The following is a 16747-nucleotide window of genomic DNA, read 5'->3' on the forward strand; positions in this document are numbered from 1 at the left end:
GTTGGCATTTAGTAAATGTACTGTTTTCCCTTAGATTAATAACATAGTGGATGATCGTCTGTTCCTATGTGCAGAAATGCACATGTTCAAGCTGTGTGTGCACAGGAGGGAGGATGCAGCAGGAGACTGAATTGCCCCTAATTGATTTTTGTGCGTATACTTGCAGTTTTTCTTAGCCTGCTGCTTCTTTTATTTCAAGCTCTTCTCATTTTAATAACTTGCAGTTTCATTTATTGTTTATTGTTCTTCCTTTCTTTAATACAGAATAGGTAACTGCCTCTGTAGTATTTTCTGAGGAAGGGTTTCAGGTCCTTTGACTTGCACCGTCAAGTTCTGTATATCTATCTGTGTTTGTGTGTGAACACACACTGTATGATACACACAGACCATTTTCAAGCATCTTTTATCATTTTGCTCGGATGACTGCTATTTCTTATTGTTTGTTTAACATTAATTGCCTAGCTACACATTATACTTGTCACATGTGAGCTCTTTTTGCAGAGTATTCTGAAGGATTCCCTGCCAAGAGGCAGAGAGCAACATTAGAGCGGATGGTAATTTCTTTTTGAAGGTGGATACTACTGGCTCTTTCTGTCTCTCCTCTCCTCTGCCTTTTCCCTCTCTTCTTAGCTGCTTGCTACATATCCCTATGATATGGTTAGAAGAGAGACGAACTGTGGAACTTAGCCACTAAGTGGAGAAAGAGCAACAATTCATCCTTCACTGTTTGTGTGATTTCTGCCCCTTCCAACTTTCTGTCCCCTTGTTGTGGACCCGTTGGAACTCTCATCAGCTAGAGCAGCCTTGCATGGTGGGACTGCACTCATGGGGTAAGCATAGCGCATAGCAAAGCTCCATGTGAAGAATTTATGAGAACGTTTCAGCTTTATATCACAACTATAGCTAAAGTATTAAATAGCAGGTACAGGTATCTTTTGGTTGACATGCTGAAAGTATTGAAAAGCCAAAACATCTGATAGCTTTTCAGATGCGTGCGGTAATCTCTTTCTTACTGTCTCCAGGTTTTTGAGCTGCAAGGTAGTGAGTGAGTAAAGGAAGATGTGGAAGTGATGATGAACAGATCTTGTATTCTTTGTGTTATTTTTATAATTTATGTTTGAAAAAAGTGATTTAAAAACATATGTAAACCACCCCACTAATTTGCCACCTTTTGAACATTAAGGAATACATGGTATTTTCACCTAATTGTTAATCTCTGTTGACAAAACTAATGTGGGAAGTAGCCCTCTGTTCTTCTTTTCTTACTGGTGACTCAATGTTGTGTTTTTCCTTTCCCATTTGAAAATAGGATTGGTGAAAGTCAGTGAAATTCTTAATTCAAAAAACTTTCAGTTCTCCAGCAGGGGCAGTACATTTCTGCTGCCAAGGTATAAGTATATTAAAAGAGCTGTGCCACCTTGCTGAATTTACTTAATTTTTGCCAAAGAATTTACTATGCCTTGCCCAAAAAAGTGCAGGGCATTTTTCAAGGGCTTATACCACTCTAGTAAGCACTAGTTTGGTGCAACTACCAGAGAACACATGGGAGGAGCGGGATTTGATCAGTCATTTGCTGGTGGTTGCAAGAATTCTGTAATACAGTGGTACCTCAGGTTACATACGCTTCAGATTACATACACTTCAGGTTACAGACTCCGCTAACCCAGAAATAGTACTTCAGTTTAAGAACTTTGCTTCAGGATGAGAACAGAAATTGTGCTCCCACGGCGCGGCAGCAGCTGGAGGCCCCATTAGCTAAAGTGGTGCTTCAGGTTAAGAACAGTTTCAGGTTAAGAACGCACCTCCGGAACGAATTAAGTACTTAACCTGAGGTACCACTGTATGAGCAAATATTTGTCAATGATTGCAGAAGTATAGAATCTCCTGGGCTTTGCTTTAATTGTAACAAATCCAGTGGAGCACTGAGAGTGAGAATAGTTTTTTGGTGACAGATCTGAGTTTTTTAAATACTTTTTTTTTCCATTTTAGGAGATCTGCTGCAAGATCCAATTGCACCCACCAATTCCACATGCCAGCATTATGTATGCAAAACCTGTAAGGGCCAGAAGATGATGATGAAACCATCGTGTAGTTGGTGCAAGGACTATGAGCAGTTTGAAGAAAATAAACAGTTAAGCATTCTAGTGAATTGCTATAAAAAACTATGTGAGTACATTACACAAACACCACTAGCACGGGATATTAAAAAAGCTGCTGAGACTTCTCCAGATCTATTGACTTTGCTTAAAGATGGCGCTGCACTCCATGAAGATACAGAAGAAACATCTGATGAAGCCGTTGCATTGTGTATCACACATTCCCCATCACCTTCAACCTCAGAGCATGCTAATGAGCCTCCAGCATGCCGTTCTTCTGTTCCTGAAAGCACACAGGAGTCTGATGTGAAAGGCTCCACTATTAATGGGTTGCCCAATTGCAATGGGCTGTCAGTAGATAAAATTGGAGCAAATATTCCTTCTCCTGAACAAGCAAATACAGTTGATGTATGTAGCCCTGCACCGTGCATAGAAACTGACGATAATTCTAGCAATCTTCAGCCTGGCCAGTGCTTAAAAAGTGACGATATTTCTAGCAATCTTCACCCTGGACAGTATGTACAAACTGAAGCTATTTCCAGCGGTCTTCAGCCTATCTGTGATGCTGTTTCTCCTAGTGACTTGTGTGTGGCAAGCAGTGATACCTGCAGTTTCAGCAAAGACACCACCAAACCTGGTGATTCTCTTCTACTTAGTGTTGAGGAAGTGCTACGGAGCTTGGACTCCAACACAGAGGTCTGTGGTCCTAATCTGCAACATAGCTTGGAAACCAATATATCCAACGGCCCTTTTTTGCAGCTTTGTCCTCCGCCTCCTAGCCATAGCATGTTCATGTCAATGGGTGCTTCACCTTATGGGATTTCATGTACAGCTGTGACACCGAAGGCGGTAAAATTAAATAGAAAGCGATCGCGTTCCGAAAGTGACAGTGAAAAGGTTCAACCTCTTCCCATTTCCAGCATCCTCCGTGGCCCAACGTTGGGAGCCTCAGCCCCGGTAACAGTGAAACAGGATACAAAGTTGTCTTTGCAGCCTGTAGCAGCTGTACCAAATGGAGGCACTGCTCCTAAAATAGGCAAAACTGTACTCTTAGCAAATAAAGGCATGAAAAAGACTCTAGACCACACCGCCAAGAAACCCCACCCGAAATCCAAAACAGGAATGCTGAAAAAATCAAGAGCTGGCAGTCATGTGCCAGGTGGTCTAACAAAAACGGTGTACAAAAAGCCACAGGAAAAGAAGGGGTGCAAATGTGGTCGAGCCACCCAAAATCCAAGTGTTCTTACATGTCGTGGCCAACGCTGTCCTTGTTACTCGAACCGTAAAGCTTGCTTAGACTGCATATGCCGTGGCTGCCAAAATTCATATATGGCTAATGGGGAGAAGAAACTGGAGGCATTTGCAGTGCCAGAAAAGGCCTTGGAGCAGACTAGGCTTACCTTGGGCATTAATGTGACAAGCATTGCTGTGCGCAATGCCAGCACAAGTACCAGTGTAATTAATATGACAGGGTCACCAGTAGCAACGTTTTTAGCTGCCAGTACAAACGATGATAAGAACTTGGACGAAGCTATAGACATGAGATATGACTGCTGAGTCAATTTTTTTCTTTTTGATCTTTCTCTCCTGCCTTTGGTAGGGGAACTGCTATAATTTTGAGGGCAGCTATGGTTCTGTTTAACTTGCCGGAGCTCCTGCATATAGATCACTTGTATCAAGTGTTTTTCATTGCTATGTTGTGTGTTAGTGTCTGGGAAATAGTTTGACGGTAATTGCGGAGTTACCCTGAAACTGTCTTTAGTTCTTACAGCACCTCATAGTTTCAGATCAAATGCTAATGTAAATGATTTATAATACACAATTACTTTTGGGCAAATATTGACCTTGTACCAGTTCATGCTTTGTGCTTAATCAGAGATTGATTGAATATACAGCAATGGTTTCTAGTCAGTCCATCACAGTTGTGGTAATTTATTATGTACCCATGTTTAGAGTCAGTGTCGCAGGAAATCAGCGTCAGGCTCATGCTGCAGTTGTAGTAAAAATGTCACAGCCAGTCTTCTCATACCACGTTATTGTGGATAGGGAGATTAGTAATTGAGCACTTTAAACTTGTTCAAAATTAAAGTCATTTTAATTTTCCATCTAGTGTATGCTGTCCTGAAGCAAAGAAAGCTATGAAACTGGGCCCTCCTGTCAGATTTGAACACTCAAGATTCTCAAATATATGTTTCTTTTTCTCTAGAGTAATATTTCAGAAATAGTAATAGAAGTTCCGTTGTCATGAAGCAGCCTTTGAAGACATTATTATTATTTTATTATTATTTTTGGAAGAATTTGCAGATTGATGTCACTAGTCTTTTGCATTATGTGTCATACTGTAAATGCTAATCTTCAAGATATTATTGTGGAGTTCATTATGAAATAGGTAATGTATATTTTGGAATGTGCTAGTTAGCTACAAAATAAAAGCAATTTAATTCTCATGCCAAAATTACTGAGACATCATTGTATATGTTAGTTTTTAGCTGTTGGCAAGAGCATACCTCCTCCCGCTTCACACAAACATGCTTGGAATAATAGCAGCATGATGACACTGTGAGGGCATTGCCTTTCTGCTGAGGTCCTCCCATGCAGCTACTACTTCAAGAGCCCAGTGCCTGTTTCCCCCAGCCTTGCTTGCATAAATCTGCTCCTATCTGAGTGGAGTCCTGGATGGGATTAGACACCAGCTGGATGCACCAAGAAGAGACACAGCAGGGCATTGGTTGAAAGTGACTAACATGCTGTGTACCCAAGTTTGGAACAGCAGGGATGTGCCAAGCATGGAATTGGTGTGGTGGATGTTGCAAGTTAATCTTGGAGCCCATCGGAGCTGTTCTACCTTCTGCTCCACACACAAGCTTTTGTCTTTAGCTTATTTCCAATTATACCATGAAAGAAAAAGCAAACCGTAAAGTTGAAAATATACCACTTTGTATCAATCCTCTTATTGTTGAGATGTGTGCCTAGAACAGGGTTAGCCAGTGTGGTAGCATCCCAATGTTAGATTGCAACTCCCATCATTCCTGACTATTGACCACGCTGGCTGGGGCTGATGGGAGTTGTGATCTACATCACCTGAAGGTCACCATGTTGGCTGCCTCTGGTCTAGCATGTAAGTTCTTCAATTTGCGTATCTATGGGCTGACTAGAATGGAAAAGATTACTCTGCTATTTTAAGGACAATAGTTCAATAACCTGTTTGAAGAGAAGTGATGCCAGAATTTCTAAAACTCCTTTACATTTGCCATCTAGTTGTTAAGTGACATTGCCAGGGAATTATGACATTAGACACTTTGGATTTGGCACAAAGCATGTACAATGATGGTTACTAGGTCTGAAAAGTAAGCAAAAGGTTTTGGACACCAATTGGATGATGCCTCCTTTTTGTTCTGTAGTGTACCATGGTGTCATTTTATGTGAATGTGGTCAAATAGCGTTTTTGTTGGCTTTTTGGTTTGTTTCCCCCCTGTCTTTTCTGTGGGTAGGGCAGGGTGTGTGTGTTTGGGGGGGGGGGGGTTAAAGCCATAGAAAGAAGGATGTGATGTACGTGTTCCGTATGTACTTTTTTTGTTTCTGTTTTGCAAGAAGAGTTGAAAAATATTTTTGATAATGAGAGTAAATGGTGGAAAATGCTCTTTAGTATTCTCGTCTCTTTTTTTTGCCAGCCCAAACTCCTGAATTCTGTGTTTAATTTTGAGGTTTACTATGTCCTATTAAAACCTAATTAGTTAAATATTTGTGATTTTTGTGTGGACCAAATGGGATCTGCCGTTATCTTCTTCAGTGTTCTAACCTTTACTTATTAGTGTAAATCCAATTATTATTTCAGTATCTGTAAGAAGACTAATCAAACAAACCAAAAGCCTGGAGTGCTATTCCCACTGCCTGGGTATTTTCTGCAAATGTCTGTAGAACTGTTTTTTTTTCAAGACTGCTACTAGTATAGTTCTGGAGCTCCAATATGTCATGAGTATGCCTTGGTCCCCAAATGTGGGAATGATTTCAATCTATCTCACAGCTATATTAAACAGTATTCCAGTAGCTGGTGATTAAAATCAACTGTTCTTTGGAACTGCTTATTGGAGATTCCAGATCTTTAATGTATTGCTGGTGGTAAATTCAGGTTTGTTTTAAAAACTAATTTTCTTCTACACTGCCAACATTCTTAAACTGTGTATTAAAAATTGAGCTGATTAATAAATGCCATTTTTTAATTTTTATTTTGTTAAACTACCCAGGGAAACAATTTGATACCATTTAATACTATGAATACTTGGTTTCTAAAGGAGACTTTTTTGTTTCATTTCATTAAAAGTTGTTTTGTTAATTTCCTGCAGCTTCAAAAATTTAATAAAGCAATGGGGATAACTCATGTTGGTAATAAGAGGACTGTCAAATCAATGATCTTGCATCCCTATGCTTGGGTGCCATTTTTTTCTATGTTGCTTCCTAGACTGCTTTAGCAAAGAGGTGCTTCTATAGTCATTTGCCAGAAGGAACAAGAGGATCACTTTGGGCTGCTTTGCATATACATTATCTTCTTTTTTTAAAAAAAATGTTGGTTGAAAAATAGTGTTTGTAAAGTACAACACAAGTGTTTTCCCCATAATAAAAAACACTTGCACCGCACTACAGAAATTACTGCCACGTAGGAAAATTACTAAAACCCGAGCATGGAGTCAAATGAAGAAGGCAGAAAAAGGCACTTTGGAGCAGCTGTGAGCACTTGAACACATTTTTAATTCTGGATTTATGTATCGGACCAGGTTTGTGTGACCCCAAAAGAAGCCCAATTGTGCAGAAATCAAGATTCAGGACAGGCAAAAGAATGTACCTCTTTACGCAGCACACAGTACAGGATGTAGCCATGGCTTTAAAAGAGGTTTATACGAATTCATGAACGATAAGGTCATCAGTGACTATTTATGTTCTCCCTCCATTTCAGGCACTGCTTTTGAGTACCAGTTGCTTGGATACCCAGGTAGGGAGAATGCTGTTACGCTGTCATGGCCCTCTGATTGGCCACTTTGTGAAAATAGGCTGCTGGACGAGATGGGTTTTTTGTTTGATCCAGCAGGCATTTATATTAATGTGCTCTTACCTAATATATTGTAAATACTTGAAAATCAGAAAGGCTACTACATAGGCATTATAGATGGTAGCCGAATCTCACTCTTGAAGAAGAGTCGCTGCTACATTCCTAATTGCTCAAAAGCAGCACACCTGCTACCCATGCTATCTGAGCTGTAGATCCAGGAGACATACTCCATGGTGCAATTTTTTCTCTAGGGCAGTGTAACCTACCTCTCCTGCTTGAGCCAAGACTTTTCACTGATTTGATGAAATTGAAGAAATTTAATAATTAAAAATACAACAGGGTGTTGCTAATATATTGGCATTTCACTCCAAACTAACATCATTTTACCCAACCACTGTACATAAATAGCAGGGAGGGCAAGAAAGAAATCTTAGATTAGGCTATGAGTGGTTATGACAACAGTTGCTCTGAGCATGCTTCAGTAGGTAAAAACAACCATCTCAAAGCAGTGCCAATTCCGTTAGGTTCTTTGATGGTCTGTGATGCTGAGAGATGCTATAGTCCAGTGTAAATGGAACTGTTTAGTCATACAGGAATAAACCTGGATGAGCCTTGGTGTCACATAATGCTCCTCTTGCAGCACAGCCACAAGGAGATGTGAAGCATCTTCTTCCATTTTTAATCTCTGGTCTGTTGTTATATCCATCAAGGACAAACTGCTTAATCTCTGGTTTCTTAAAACAAGCCAGGGTCACACCATGGTTTCTTATCCTGGCTTGTTCCAAGAAACCGTAGTTTAACCACAGTTCCCAGGTCTGTCATAACAAGAAACTCCAGTTAATTTAAACCTGGAAGCCTTGCTTATAAAGTCCTTTATCATAAGCTAATAGCATCTGCAGTTAAAGGGACACGGGTGGCACTGTGGGTTAAACTACAGAGCCTAGGGCTTGCCGATCAGAAGGTCAGCGGTTCGAATCCCTGCGACGGGGTGAGCTCCCGTTGCTTGGTCCCTGCTCCTGCCAACCTATCAGTTTGACAGCACGTCAAAGTGCAAGTAGATAAATAGGTACCGCTCTGGCGGGAAGGTAAACGGCGTTTCCATGTGCTGCTCTGGTTCGTCAGAAGCGGCTTAGTCATGCTGGCCACATGACCCGGAAGCTGTACGCCGGCTCCCTCGGCCAATAAAGCGAGATGAGCACTGCAACTCCAGAGTCGGTCATGACTGGAACTAATGGTCAGGGGTCCCTTTACCTTTTTATCTGCAGTTAATGGTGCAGTCACAGGCAGTAATCCAACTTGACCTGATTTATAGAGCAATTTTTTACGTGCTTATTTGGGAAGTGCTTACCGGTGGTATGCAACTAAGTTTTATGGACCTAACTTAGAGTGTTCATTAATTTCAATGAGTCTACCCTAAGCAAAACATAGTTGAATACCTTCCAGAAAGGAAGAATAGTATAATAAACATCTTTATTAATTTTCAGAAAACTTAAGTGACAATATGACCTCACATAAACATCAAAATGAAAATATAAATGAAAACAATAATGACAATGATAATAACCCCCCAATTTACATTCAAACATGTAATTAACCCTCTGATATTGCATATCTCAGGTACGGGGAGAGCACAAAAGGAAATCGGTAAGTACAACCGAGCAACTACAACAGAGCAAGCAGTATCACAATCAAGGTAACGGTCTGATTATTTTTCCTCTTCACATGTTCAACAGTCCAACAACAGAGTCTTGTAGAGATTTTCACGACTGTAGACAAACCGTCAAAGTATAGAACCCAGAGATGAGTGTATGCCAAAGGAGGGGAGTAACTTTATTCTACTTCATAAATAATTTTAAAAATCCCTTTTGACCTCTCCACACTAACTGTATGGGTCAGTTTTTTCTAGAAGTACAATTTGCCTGATTTGGTACCAATGCTCAGTATTTCCCTCTTTCAAATCCTTCCAGTGTCTAGCCACATGAGATCTGGCTGCCACTAATAAACGGCTAACAATTGTTTCCATTATGGCTAACAAGTGTTTCCATTATAAGTGTAAGTACTGGCCTGGAAGGCCAATTGTGGCATGAGATGAACCCATTGGCCTGTGATGAAACTAAGTTCCTGAAACACTTGCACCCAAAATTCCCGCACCTCTTTACAATTCCATTACAAGTGGAGGCAAGTGCCCATATGTCAACTCCAACTTAGAGGGGAAGTCTGGGTACGTGTAAGATAATCTCCTTAAATACTGTCAATGGAGAAGTTTTAATTATGCCTTCCTAGCAGTTGCTGCCAGGTATTTAAAGGGCAGCTTAGACTTCAATGTATTACAGTCCTCTTGATTATGATGTTAAGGCCATGTTTCCACAGTTGATTTAAAAAAAAACATATTTAATAGTGTACAAACTGTAAAAAGAAACACTTTAAAATCTGGTACACAACATTTTTAAATACCAATGAACAGCATCAATTGCCATTTTTATATATTGGATACAATATCTCTCATCGCTATTAGACTACCAAACAGCTTTTGCTCAAATTGCATGAGCTGGCAAGTAGCACTCTTTCTTGACTGCCAGTTTCAGAAGGAATTAATATTTGAAATGCCGATGAAATCATAGGAGATAACCTTGGTATTAACAACCCTGCCCTATGCTTCCAGACTCTGAACATTGCCATAGTAAAATGATTTATGATCTAGAAAAGTGAGTGCAATTTATGCTTTCAGAATGGAGGGATATTAATTGGGATTCCTTCTGCTATGGTCTTTGAACTAACACAACGAATGCTGTTTTATTCTAATTTATGTTAATTCACCCATTAACCTGGCTCTCTAATTGGGCTCACTGTTTCATTCTGTCTTCTAAAATAAAAGACTGATATCACATTTCTTATTTGGTTCACCTCATAATAAATCTCAACATTAAGGGCATCCCTTCCTGAGCTGGTTTAAATAAAATGGATTTCCTAATCAATGGCATTGCTGAGCCAAAGATAATTTTTCTTTCCTTTGCCATTTCTGAAGCTGCTTCTTGGGGACCCAAACTGGCAGGGTTTGAAAGAAATACAATAATGTTTTAAAAAATAAGCATCATGACTCCCACCATTAGACAGTCCATGATACTAAGATTGATTCTTCCCCATCTAACTACATGCTTATTAATTTGTTGTCACACGTTCCCATAACTATCTTTCTATAACTTAGATTCCTTGTAATATATATTCCCAAATACCAAATCTTAGAGTGACACAGCGGAATCTGAAACACTGAGGGAAGAGCTCTCCGAATCTTGGGCATATGTACCTCCAGCTTATTAAAATTAACTTGGAACCCATTCACTTCCTCAGAAGTGCGGAGCTCTTTTTAAAAGCTGTGCCACCACATTTAACGACTGAGAGGTGGTCAGGCTTACGTATATCAATGGCACACATGCCTAACAAATAAGAAGTATTCCAAATATTGACTCCTTTGATATCAGGGCTGCTTTGAGAATTGGCATTCAATGTAATAACTTGTGTATTGCAATCCTATGCATGTTTATTTTAATGATGCTCCAAATTATGGGATAAATGGGGCTTGCTGTTTTAGAACTGCAAGATGATTGGCATTAATGTTTTATACGAATAGCAATCTGTATGTGACCAAAATGAAACTGACAAAAAGCATGCAATTCAAAAAAATTCTTACATAATGAAGTTGAAATAGATTGGATTTGGCACAAAGACCAGAATACACACCAGTCCAGATTGGGTTGCTCATTTGCTGTCCTGTAGCCTTGCTCTTATTCCAACTGATTAAATGTGGTAGTAAATTCTGTAGCGTACAACGTCACTTATTTCAGACTCCATTCTAAAACTTTTCTTTTTAATTATTTCTGTTTCTGAGATACAGCACATTAATTCCTATCTTGTGGGGGGAAATTAATGAGACTCACCATTTTTAAAAATATTTTTAATTGCAAAAAAGGAAATACAAAGGAAAATAGCTAAGGCAAAGCCTTGCCCAGCACAAGTAATCCTCGGACAACTGTGTCAAACAAGTTTCACAACTTTTTTTTGTACATCTTAGTTCCTGCAAACCTTAACACATAACAACAAAGCATGTTAAAATACATGAATAAACATTAATTACAAGCATTTCTCCAAATTATTTAGTGTTTATAGTCTCTGTGACCTTCATTAAAAAATATTTTTGCATAGACTTCACATACTGTGATACTCAAAGATATTCTTAGACCCAAGAGTTATTTTGGCATTGTGGATGAACTTTTTGGTCTTTTAAGGCTATATATTTTAAGCTAAACGCAAGATGCTCTTGGAGCGATCTTGGGAGAGCTTTTGTGTTAAATCCAGACAGTTTTGTCCAATTTTACAAAAAACCACTCTCACCAATGAACCTGATACTCGGCTCAGCTCTGTGCCTTCTGCACAATACTGCCTCTCAGTGGCGGCCCAAATAAAGTAGAAAAATCAGTTACAAAGTGCGTGAGGCACCTCCAAAACATGAACACTGCCTAAAAACTTGATACCAATTGCAGCATTCATTTTTAGTAACCATGTTTCTCTCTCATTCCACTTTAACCAGTGGAAGACAGACTTTGTCCCAATAAGCATTAAAGGACATGCATCACCAAACAAGTATTGCTTGAGCAGTTTCTTGAAAGGAATTTCTGCTATATAGCAGTCTGAATTATACTAACCCCTTTCATATGAGGTAGGTGTTATTATTTCTACTCTTCAGACAAGAAATCCGATATACAGCATTAAGAGCAGATAAAAACAAACGTTCAAAATTTGACTAAAAAATCCTTTACAGACTGTTGTCCAAAAAGGTATTTTTGCACACATGCAAAAGTTCAACAAGCTTTTACTAGTGGTGCATAGCAGGTGCTTTGCAAAACTGGGAATAAAACATAGGGAGTCTAGCTCCTAGTTATGCTCCAATTAGGCTACAAGTATTCCATAAGAACATTTATTTTTACAATACAGAAAATTTTACAGTGTTTTTGAATACAAATTTGCATACAGTTGACCTGTCGACACATCATTCCTATTCAAATGTAGTGCTAAATGTAAGTGGTAACCTAACGGATTACCACTTATAAAATTATTCACTAAAGTTATCTGCATATCTACACTATTGGCTTCAAGTGAAACGATGCTAATAATTGCCTCTGCCATATACTTTATGGCAAGTAAGATATGGCAGCTCAAGTTAACCTTTTTTTTTTCCAAAAATGAAAATAAGCATAATTGTGTTTAGCCAAAGAAATATGCATAATTTTAAAACGGGGTGCCTCGAGCACCAGCATAGCGGAACAACAGTTTAAATGAGTTAGCAATGGTGTGAAGTAGATCCTGGTAACACCAAGGAAACACTTTATGCGAAGCCTGTGCTTATTTAAGATGCTGTGTTTGGATTCTCTAGAGAAAAGAGTTAATCATCCAAACTACATGGCGTGGGCGGAACAGGGTGAGGAACATATTGACACATTAACCCATTCCTGATTGGAATTGTAACAGGAGTGCAGTAAACCTTTCCAAACAGCAGACCAGTCTACAAACTTACATGAGACTAGTCTAAAGTCTTGTTCAGTACGCAGCTGTGTTGGGAGGCTGGACGTCGCAGGTGCAGCATGGCAATAACCACTCTAATGTGGAATAATGCTAACTTAAAATAGTTGCTCAAAAATAATGGTGAAATCAGTGTCAGTTCCACTAAAAATACTAAAAAAAAATAAAAATGCATTTTACCAACTCCTTTCTCCAATGTTTGCTCTATAATATGTAATAGTATATATAAAACCAACTGATGTACTAATGAAGAATTGCATGGAATCAAAGGTTTGGATAAAATCTTGTGAACTGTATAGCTAGCACAAATGCTATGAGATAAAATCTAATACTCTGGGGAAAATGAGCTGTGAACTGAATATTTCTTCCAACAACTCAGAATTATGGGATCCTCCAATTTTCCTAAAATTACAACCCCCCCCCACAAAAAAAAAAAAATCAGTGTGAATATAAATGGTATAGATGGCATGGAAATGAAAACATTTTCTGTCTTTTATCTTTATCACCAGCAGTCTTTTTAAAAAGTGATAAATCTCATACTTCTTTATCATTTGCACCATTTATCAGACTGTATATCAAGGGGTTTTCATTCTAGAACCCTTCTTATAAGCTCTGTTGCTAATACCTGGTCTGGAATTAAAACTTGATTGAGGTTATTTATTTATTTAAAATATATATTTATTGAAAACCACCTTTAAAAATGTTAATTTGTTGTGTTTACAGAGAGCACCACAAGCCTCTGACCAAAAAACTTCCACTTCTCTAATTCCAACAACAAACGGTTTTGCTTAAGTAATTAGTAGTGCGGAAAAAGCGCTCTGCACAAGAACATGCCTTATGCTGAATCAGATCATTGGTCCATCTGGCTCAGAACTGTCTGGCAGCAGTTTTCCATGTTTTTACATGGGATTCTTTCCCAGCCCTGCTTGGGGATGCCAGAGACTCAGCCTGGGACCTTTTGCATGCAAAGCATGTGCTCAGACACTGCACCTGGCACTTCCATAAAATGGTGTATATGTGTATGCATGCGTACAGATAAAGAACACAGGGTAAAGTACAGGCCCCCTTCTGTTTGTGACCAAGGCAAATCACCGAGATGAACCTCAGAGCCCTCACACCGTAAGCGAGAGTCATACACCTGCATCAACAATCCAGGCAGATGCTCAAATACACTCTTCCAGATTGTTATTATACAATGCAGTATTCATGCTCCAGGACTGGCTAGGTTCCAAAACTCTAATACAGTTTTAACCTATAGCAGAGGAAGTTAAATTTGGTATGCTGGCATTTTTTAAATTTGATTTTGTATCTGAAAAAAGTGCAAACAATTTCCTATAATTCAATGCATGATTATTCCTATTATTTTAACACATTTTATTACAGAATTAAGACAAAAGCAAGTTCAATACCAAAGTATCCAAACTTACAGTCCATACTGTTTAGCCTGCACAAACTATATTCATATTAAATGGGTTTGAACCAAGGCAATGCTTTTAAGTCTGGGATGCAAATCTCAGTGGCTTTCAAGGAAATTTAGTGCCTAATTCTAAAACCTGCTTTAGTGCCACACAACATTCCCCCATTGTGCAAATGAGGAAACACCACAATCTAGCGTTTTAATTTCTAAAGAGCAAGAACCACAAGCAAAGTTTGGGGGAGGTGAGGGTGTCACTGATTTTAATGGAGCTTTCTGAGCTCCAGTCAATTTTGCTGCTGTATCAGGGTTTTTGTTTAATATTTGGCAGGGCATATACCCTGCACCTCTCATTCATGAGAGGTTCACACCCTAGATTTTAGTTTTAAAAGCTAAAAAAAATGGTGAACAATGCAGGAAAGAGCTATGCTATTTCTTGCAGCAGTGTTTTAGGTTATTTCCTTGCAGTAACCGCTTGATTATGTGGGGATATATATGCCATGATCTTTCTACAGAGATATGTAGGAGTATTGCATTCGCTAAGATTAAACATGTACGAGGGGCTCTTGTACTTTGTTGGAAAAGCCGTAAGAAAAAGAAAGCTCCTCCTGTGGAGAGAGGCAATTAAGATCAAATAGCCTGGATTTTTCTAGAATAAACTTTAAAAAACAAACAAACCCAGTAGCTTTATATTGGATTTGAATAAACTCTTGGGACACCCCCCCCCCATTCATTGAAAATCTTCCTGTGATGCTTATCCAGTGGAGTAATCTGAAAATATTTCTAGGAAAACATGTAGTTTTTGTCACAATTATGTAGCAAGTTGAGAAGGAAGCTGAAGGTTCAGTTTCTAAGTATAAAAAGAAGAGAAAAGAATCCATGAGGCAGGAAATAATTTCTTCAACTTGTTTTAAATTCTTTGGTTTTCTACAACCATGGATTCTTTTCAACCCTTTCCATGCTTCGTTGTACAGTGTAGCCCTTCTAGCTTCTCCACAGTTTCTAAATATGCCTGCGGAAGCCCACCCATATCCACACACATTACCATACTGCTGGAAGTTACCAAACTGCAGAAGCAAGTAATTATTATTATTTTTTAAAAGATGGTGTTACGGTTTCAAATGTTGGTTATTTTCTCAAGGAAAAGAATGAAGTAATTCCTGAAATGTAAGAACTGAGGACTCTCCCATTTAATATCAACAGACCTTGGAGACACTTCTTCAATATGTTTAGGTTGAAAGATCTGAGATAACTAAGTGGTCTGACTTTTCTTCAATTTCAGGTAGTGATAAGAGTTCATCTGTTTCATAGTCGTCATCAAAAGATCTGCAAAAAGGAAGAAAGATATTAAGAATGCAGGTGGTTTACATGTTTGGTTATAACTGAGGTCTTTTACTTGGATCATTTTTCAGTAAGTAAAACAGCTATAAATCTGAGGTATTTATAAAGGCGTAGAGAGCAGAAATGTAAGTAGTGGATCCAAATGGCCATGATGATTCCATTTAAATCTTTAACGTATAACATGCTAAAGCATTTGGTACCACTGCTTACGAATTTTTCACTTTATCACCTTAATACATTTTGTAGAAGGCTCAAAACAACATGCAAAAGAAGCCAATTTCTCTGCCCTCATACAGGGGTACCTTGGTTGTCAAACGTAATCCATTCCGTGAGTCCGTTTGACTCCTGGAATGGTTCAAAAACCAAGGCACGGCTTCCGATTGGCTGCAGGAACTTCCTGCACGCAATCAGAAGCCACGTAAGCCACGTCAGACGTTTGGTTTCAAAAACATGTTCGCAAACAGGAACATCCTCTTTTGCTGGAGATAATCTCCAGGTATAGGCAAGTGCATCTGTGCTGCTCATTGTGGGAGACAGTTGCCGGGGAGAGGGAGAAATAGGGGTCCCTAAAATGCAGTTTTTTCCAGAGGTATGCTGGACAGAACAGGATATACAGAACAGGCTTTTTTCAGAGTTTGGCCCTGGAAAAGAAAAGTGCTTTCGCTGATGTGAAGGTGCTTCCAGAATAACCATACTACCATAAAACATTGCTTATCTTCACTCAATCTTGCTTACCAAAGCCAACTCCTGAAAGACACATTTTAAGTCATAGCAATTTTCTGTGTCAGTGCCTGGTAGGGTACTATAAACTAAAACATAAGGAACACAAAGCTCTTCTCCTTTCTCTGCCAAGGCTGAGTTGCCTCTGGGCATGCTTTTAATATGCCAGGGAAGCTTTCATCTACAAAGAGTTAGCAATATGAATTCATCAATAATACACAAATCCTTTGGTTGAAAAAAAGATTGTAACATTTCTGCCAGCATAGTTTAGGAACAGTTCAGCTAATTGCTTTGACATTTTGTAGATACAGTAGCAAACAGTATAACTATCAACTAAGGAATGGCACCCTAAATGACTATGTCATATGTGTTTATTGTCATAGTCAAACAGGCTTGCAGTGACATTCCAAGATTAGTTATTTAGTAACTCATTTTATTGTTCATAAACATGTTTCTCTGTTTTAAACAGTTTATCTTTTTCATTTTGCTTCAAAACAACTGTTCATCTTCAAACGTACGAGTTTTGAGGCTTCTGGGAGTAGCAATTATAACCACATT

General features: G+C 38.8%; 2 protein-coding genes across 10 annotated transcripts in view; one reads left to right on the forward strand and one right to left on the reverse strand.

The window, feature by feature from the left end:
• The window catches only part of MSL2 (MSL complex subunit 2), a gene marked incomplete at its 5' end in the record, with an annotated part of 31410 nt that overhangs the window by 13303 nt on the left and 1360 nt on the right, over window positions 1–16747 (forward strand). For 4 of the 5 annotated variants that reach the window (XM_083443291.1, XM_083443294.1, XM_083443293.1 and 1 more), the window contains one exon: window positions 1990–5735. In XM_083443291.1, coding sequence (XP_083299417.1) covers window positions 1990–3653 — 1664 coding nt within the window. In that variant the 3' untranslated portion in view covers window positions 3654–5735. Of the gene's footprint in view, window positions 1–1989; window positions 5736–7047; window positions 7084–8757; window positions 8785–15410; window positions 15540–16747 lie in introns of those variants that run through there. The other variant, XR_014511988.1, reaches the window with a different exon arrangement.
• PPP2R3A (protein phosphatase 2 regulatory subunit B''alpha) overlaps window positions 11077–16747 on the reverse strand; it is a 32899-nt gene continuing 27228 nt past the window's right edge. For 4 of the 5 annotated variants that reach the window (XM_083443196.1, XM_083443195.1, XM_083443197.1 and 1 more), the window contains one exon: window positions 11077–15454. In XM_083443196.1, coding sequence (XP_083299322.1) covers window positions 15358–15454 — 97 coding nt within the window. In that variant the 3' untranslated portion in view covers window positions 11077–15357. The remainder of the gene's footprint in view (window positions 15455–16747) is intronic. The other variant, XM_083443198.1, reaches the window with a different exon arrangement.

The sequence above is a fragment of the Podarcis tiliguerta genome (assembly GCF_965153285.1).
Source record: "Podarcis tiliguerta genome assembly, chromosome: 5".
NCBI classification, from domain to species: Eukaryota; Metazoa; Chordata; class Lepidosauria; order Squamata; family Lacertidae; genus Podarcis; species Podarcis tiliguerta.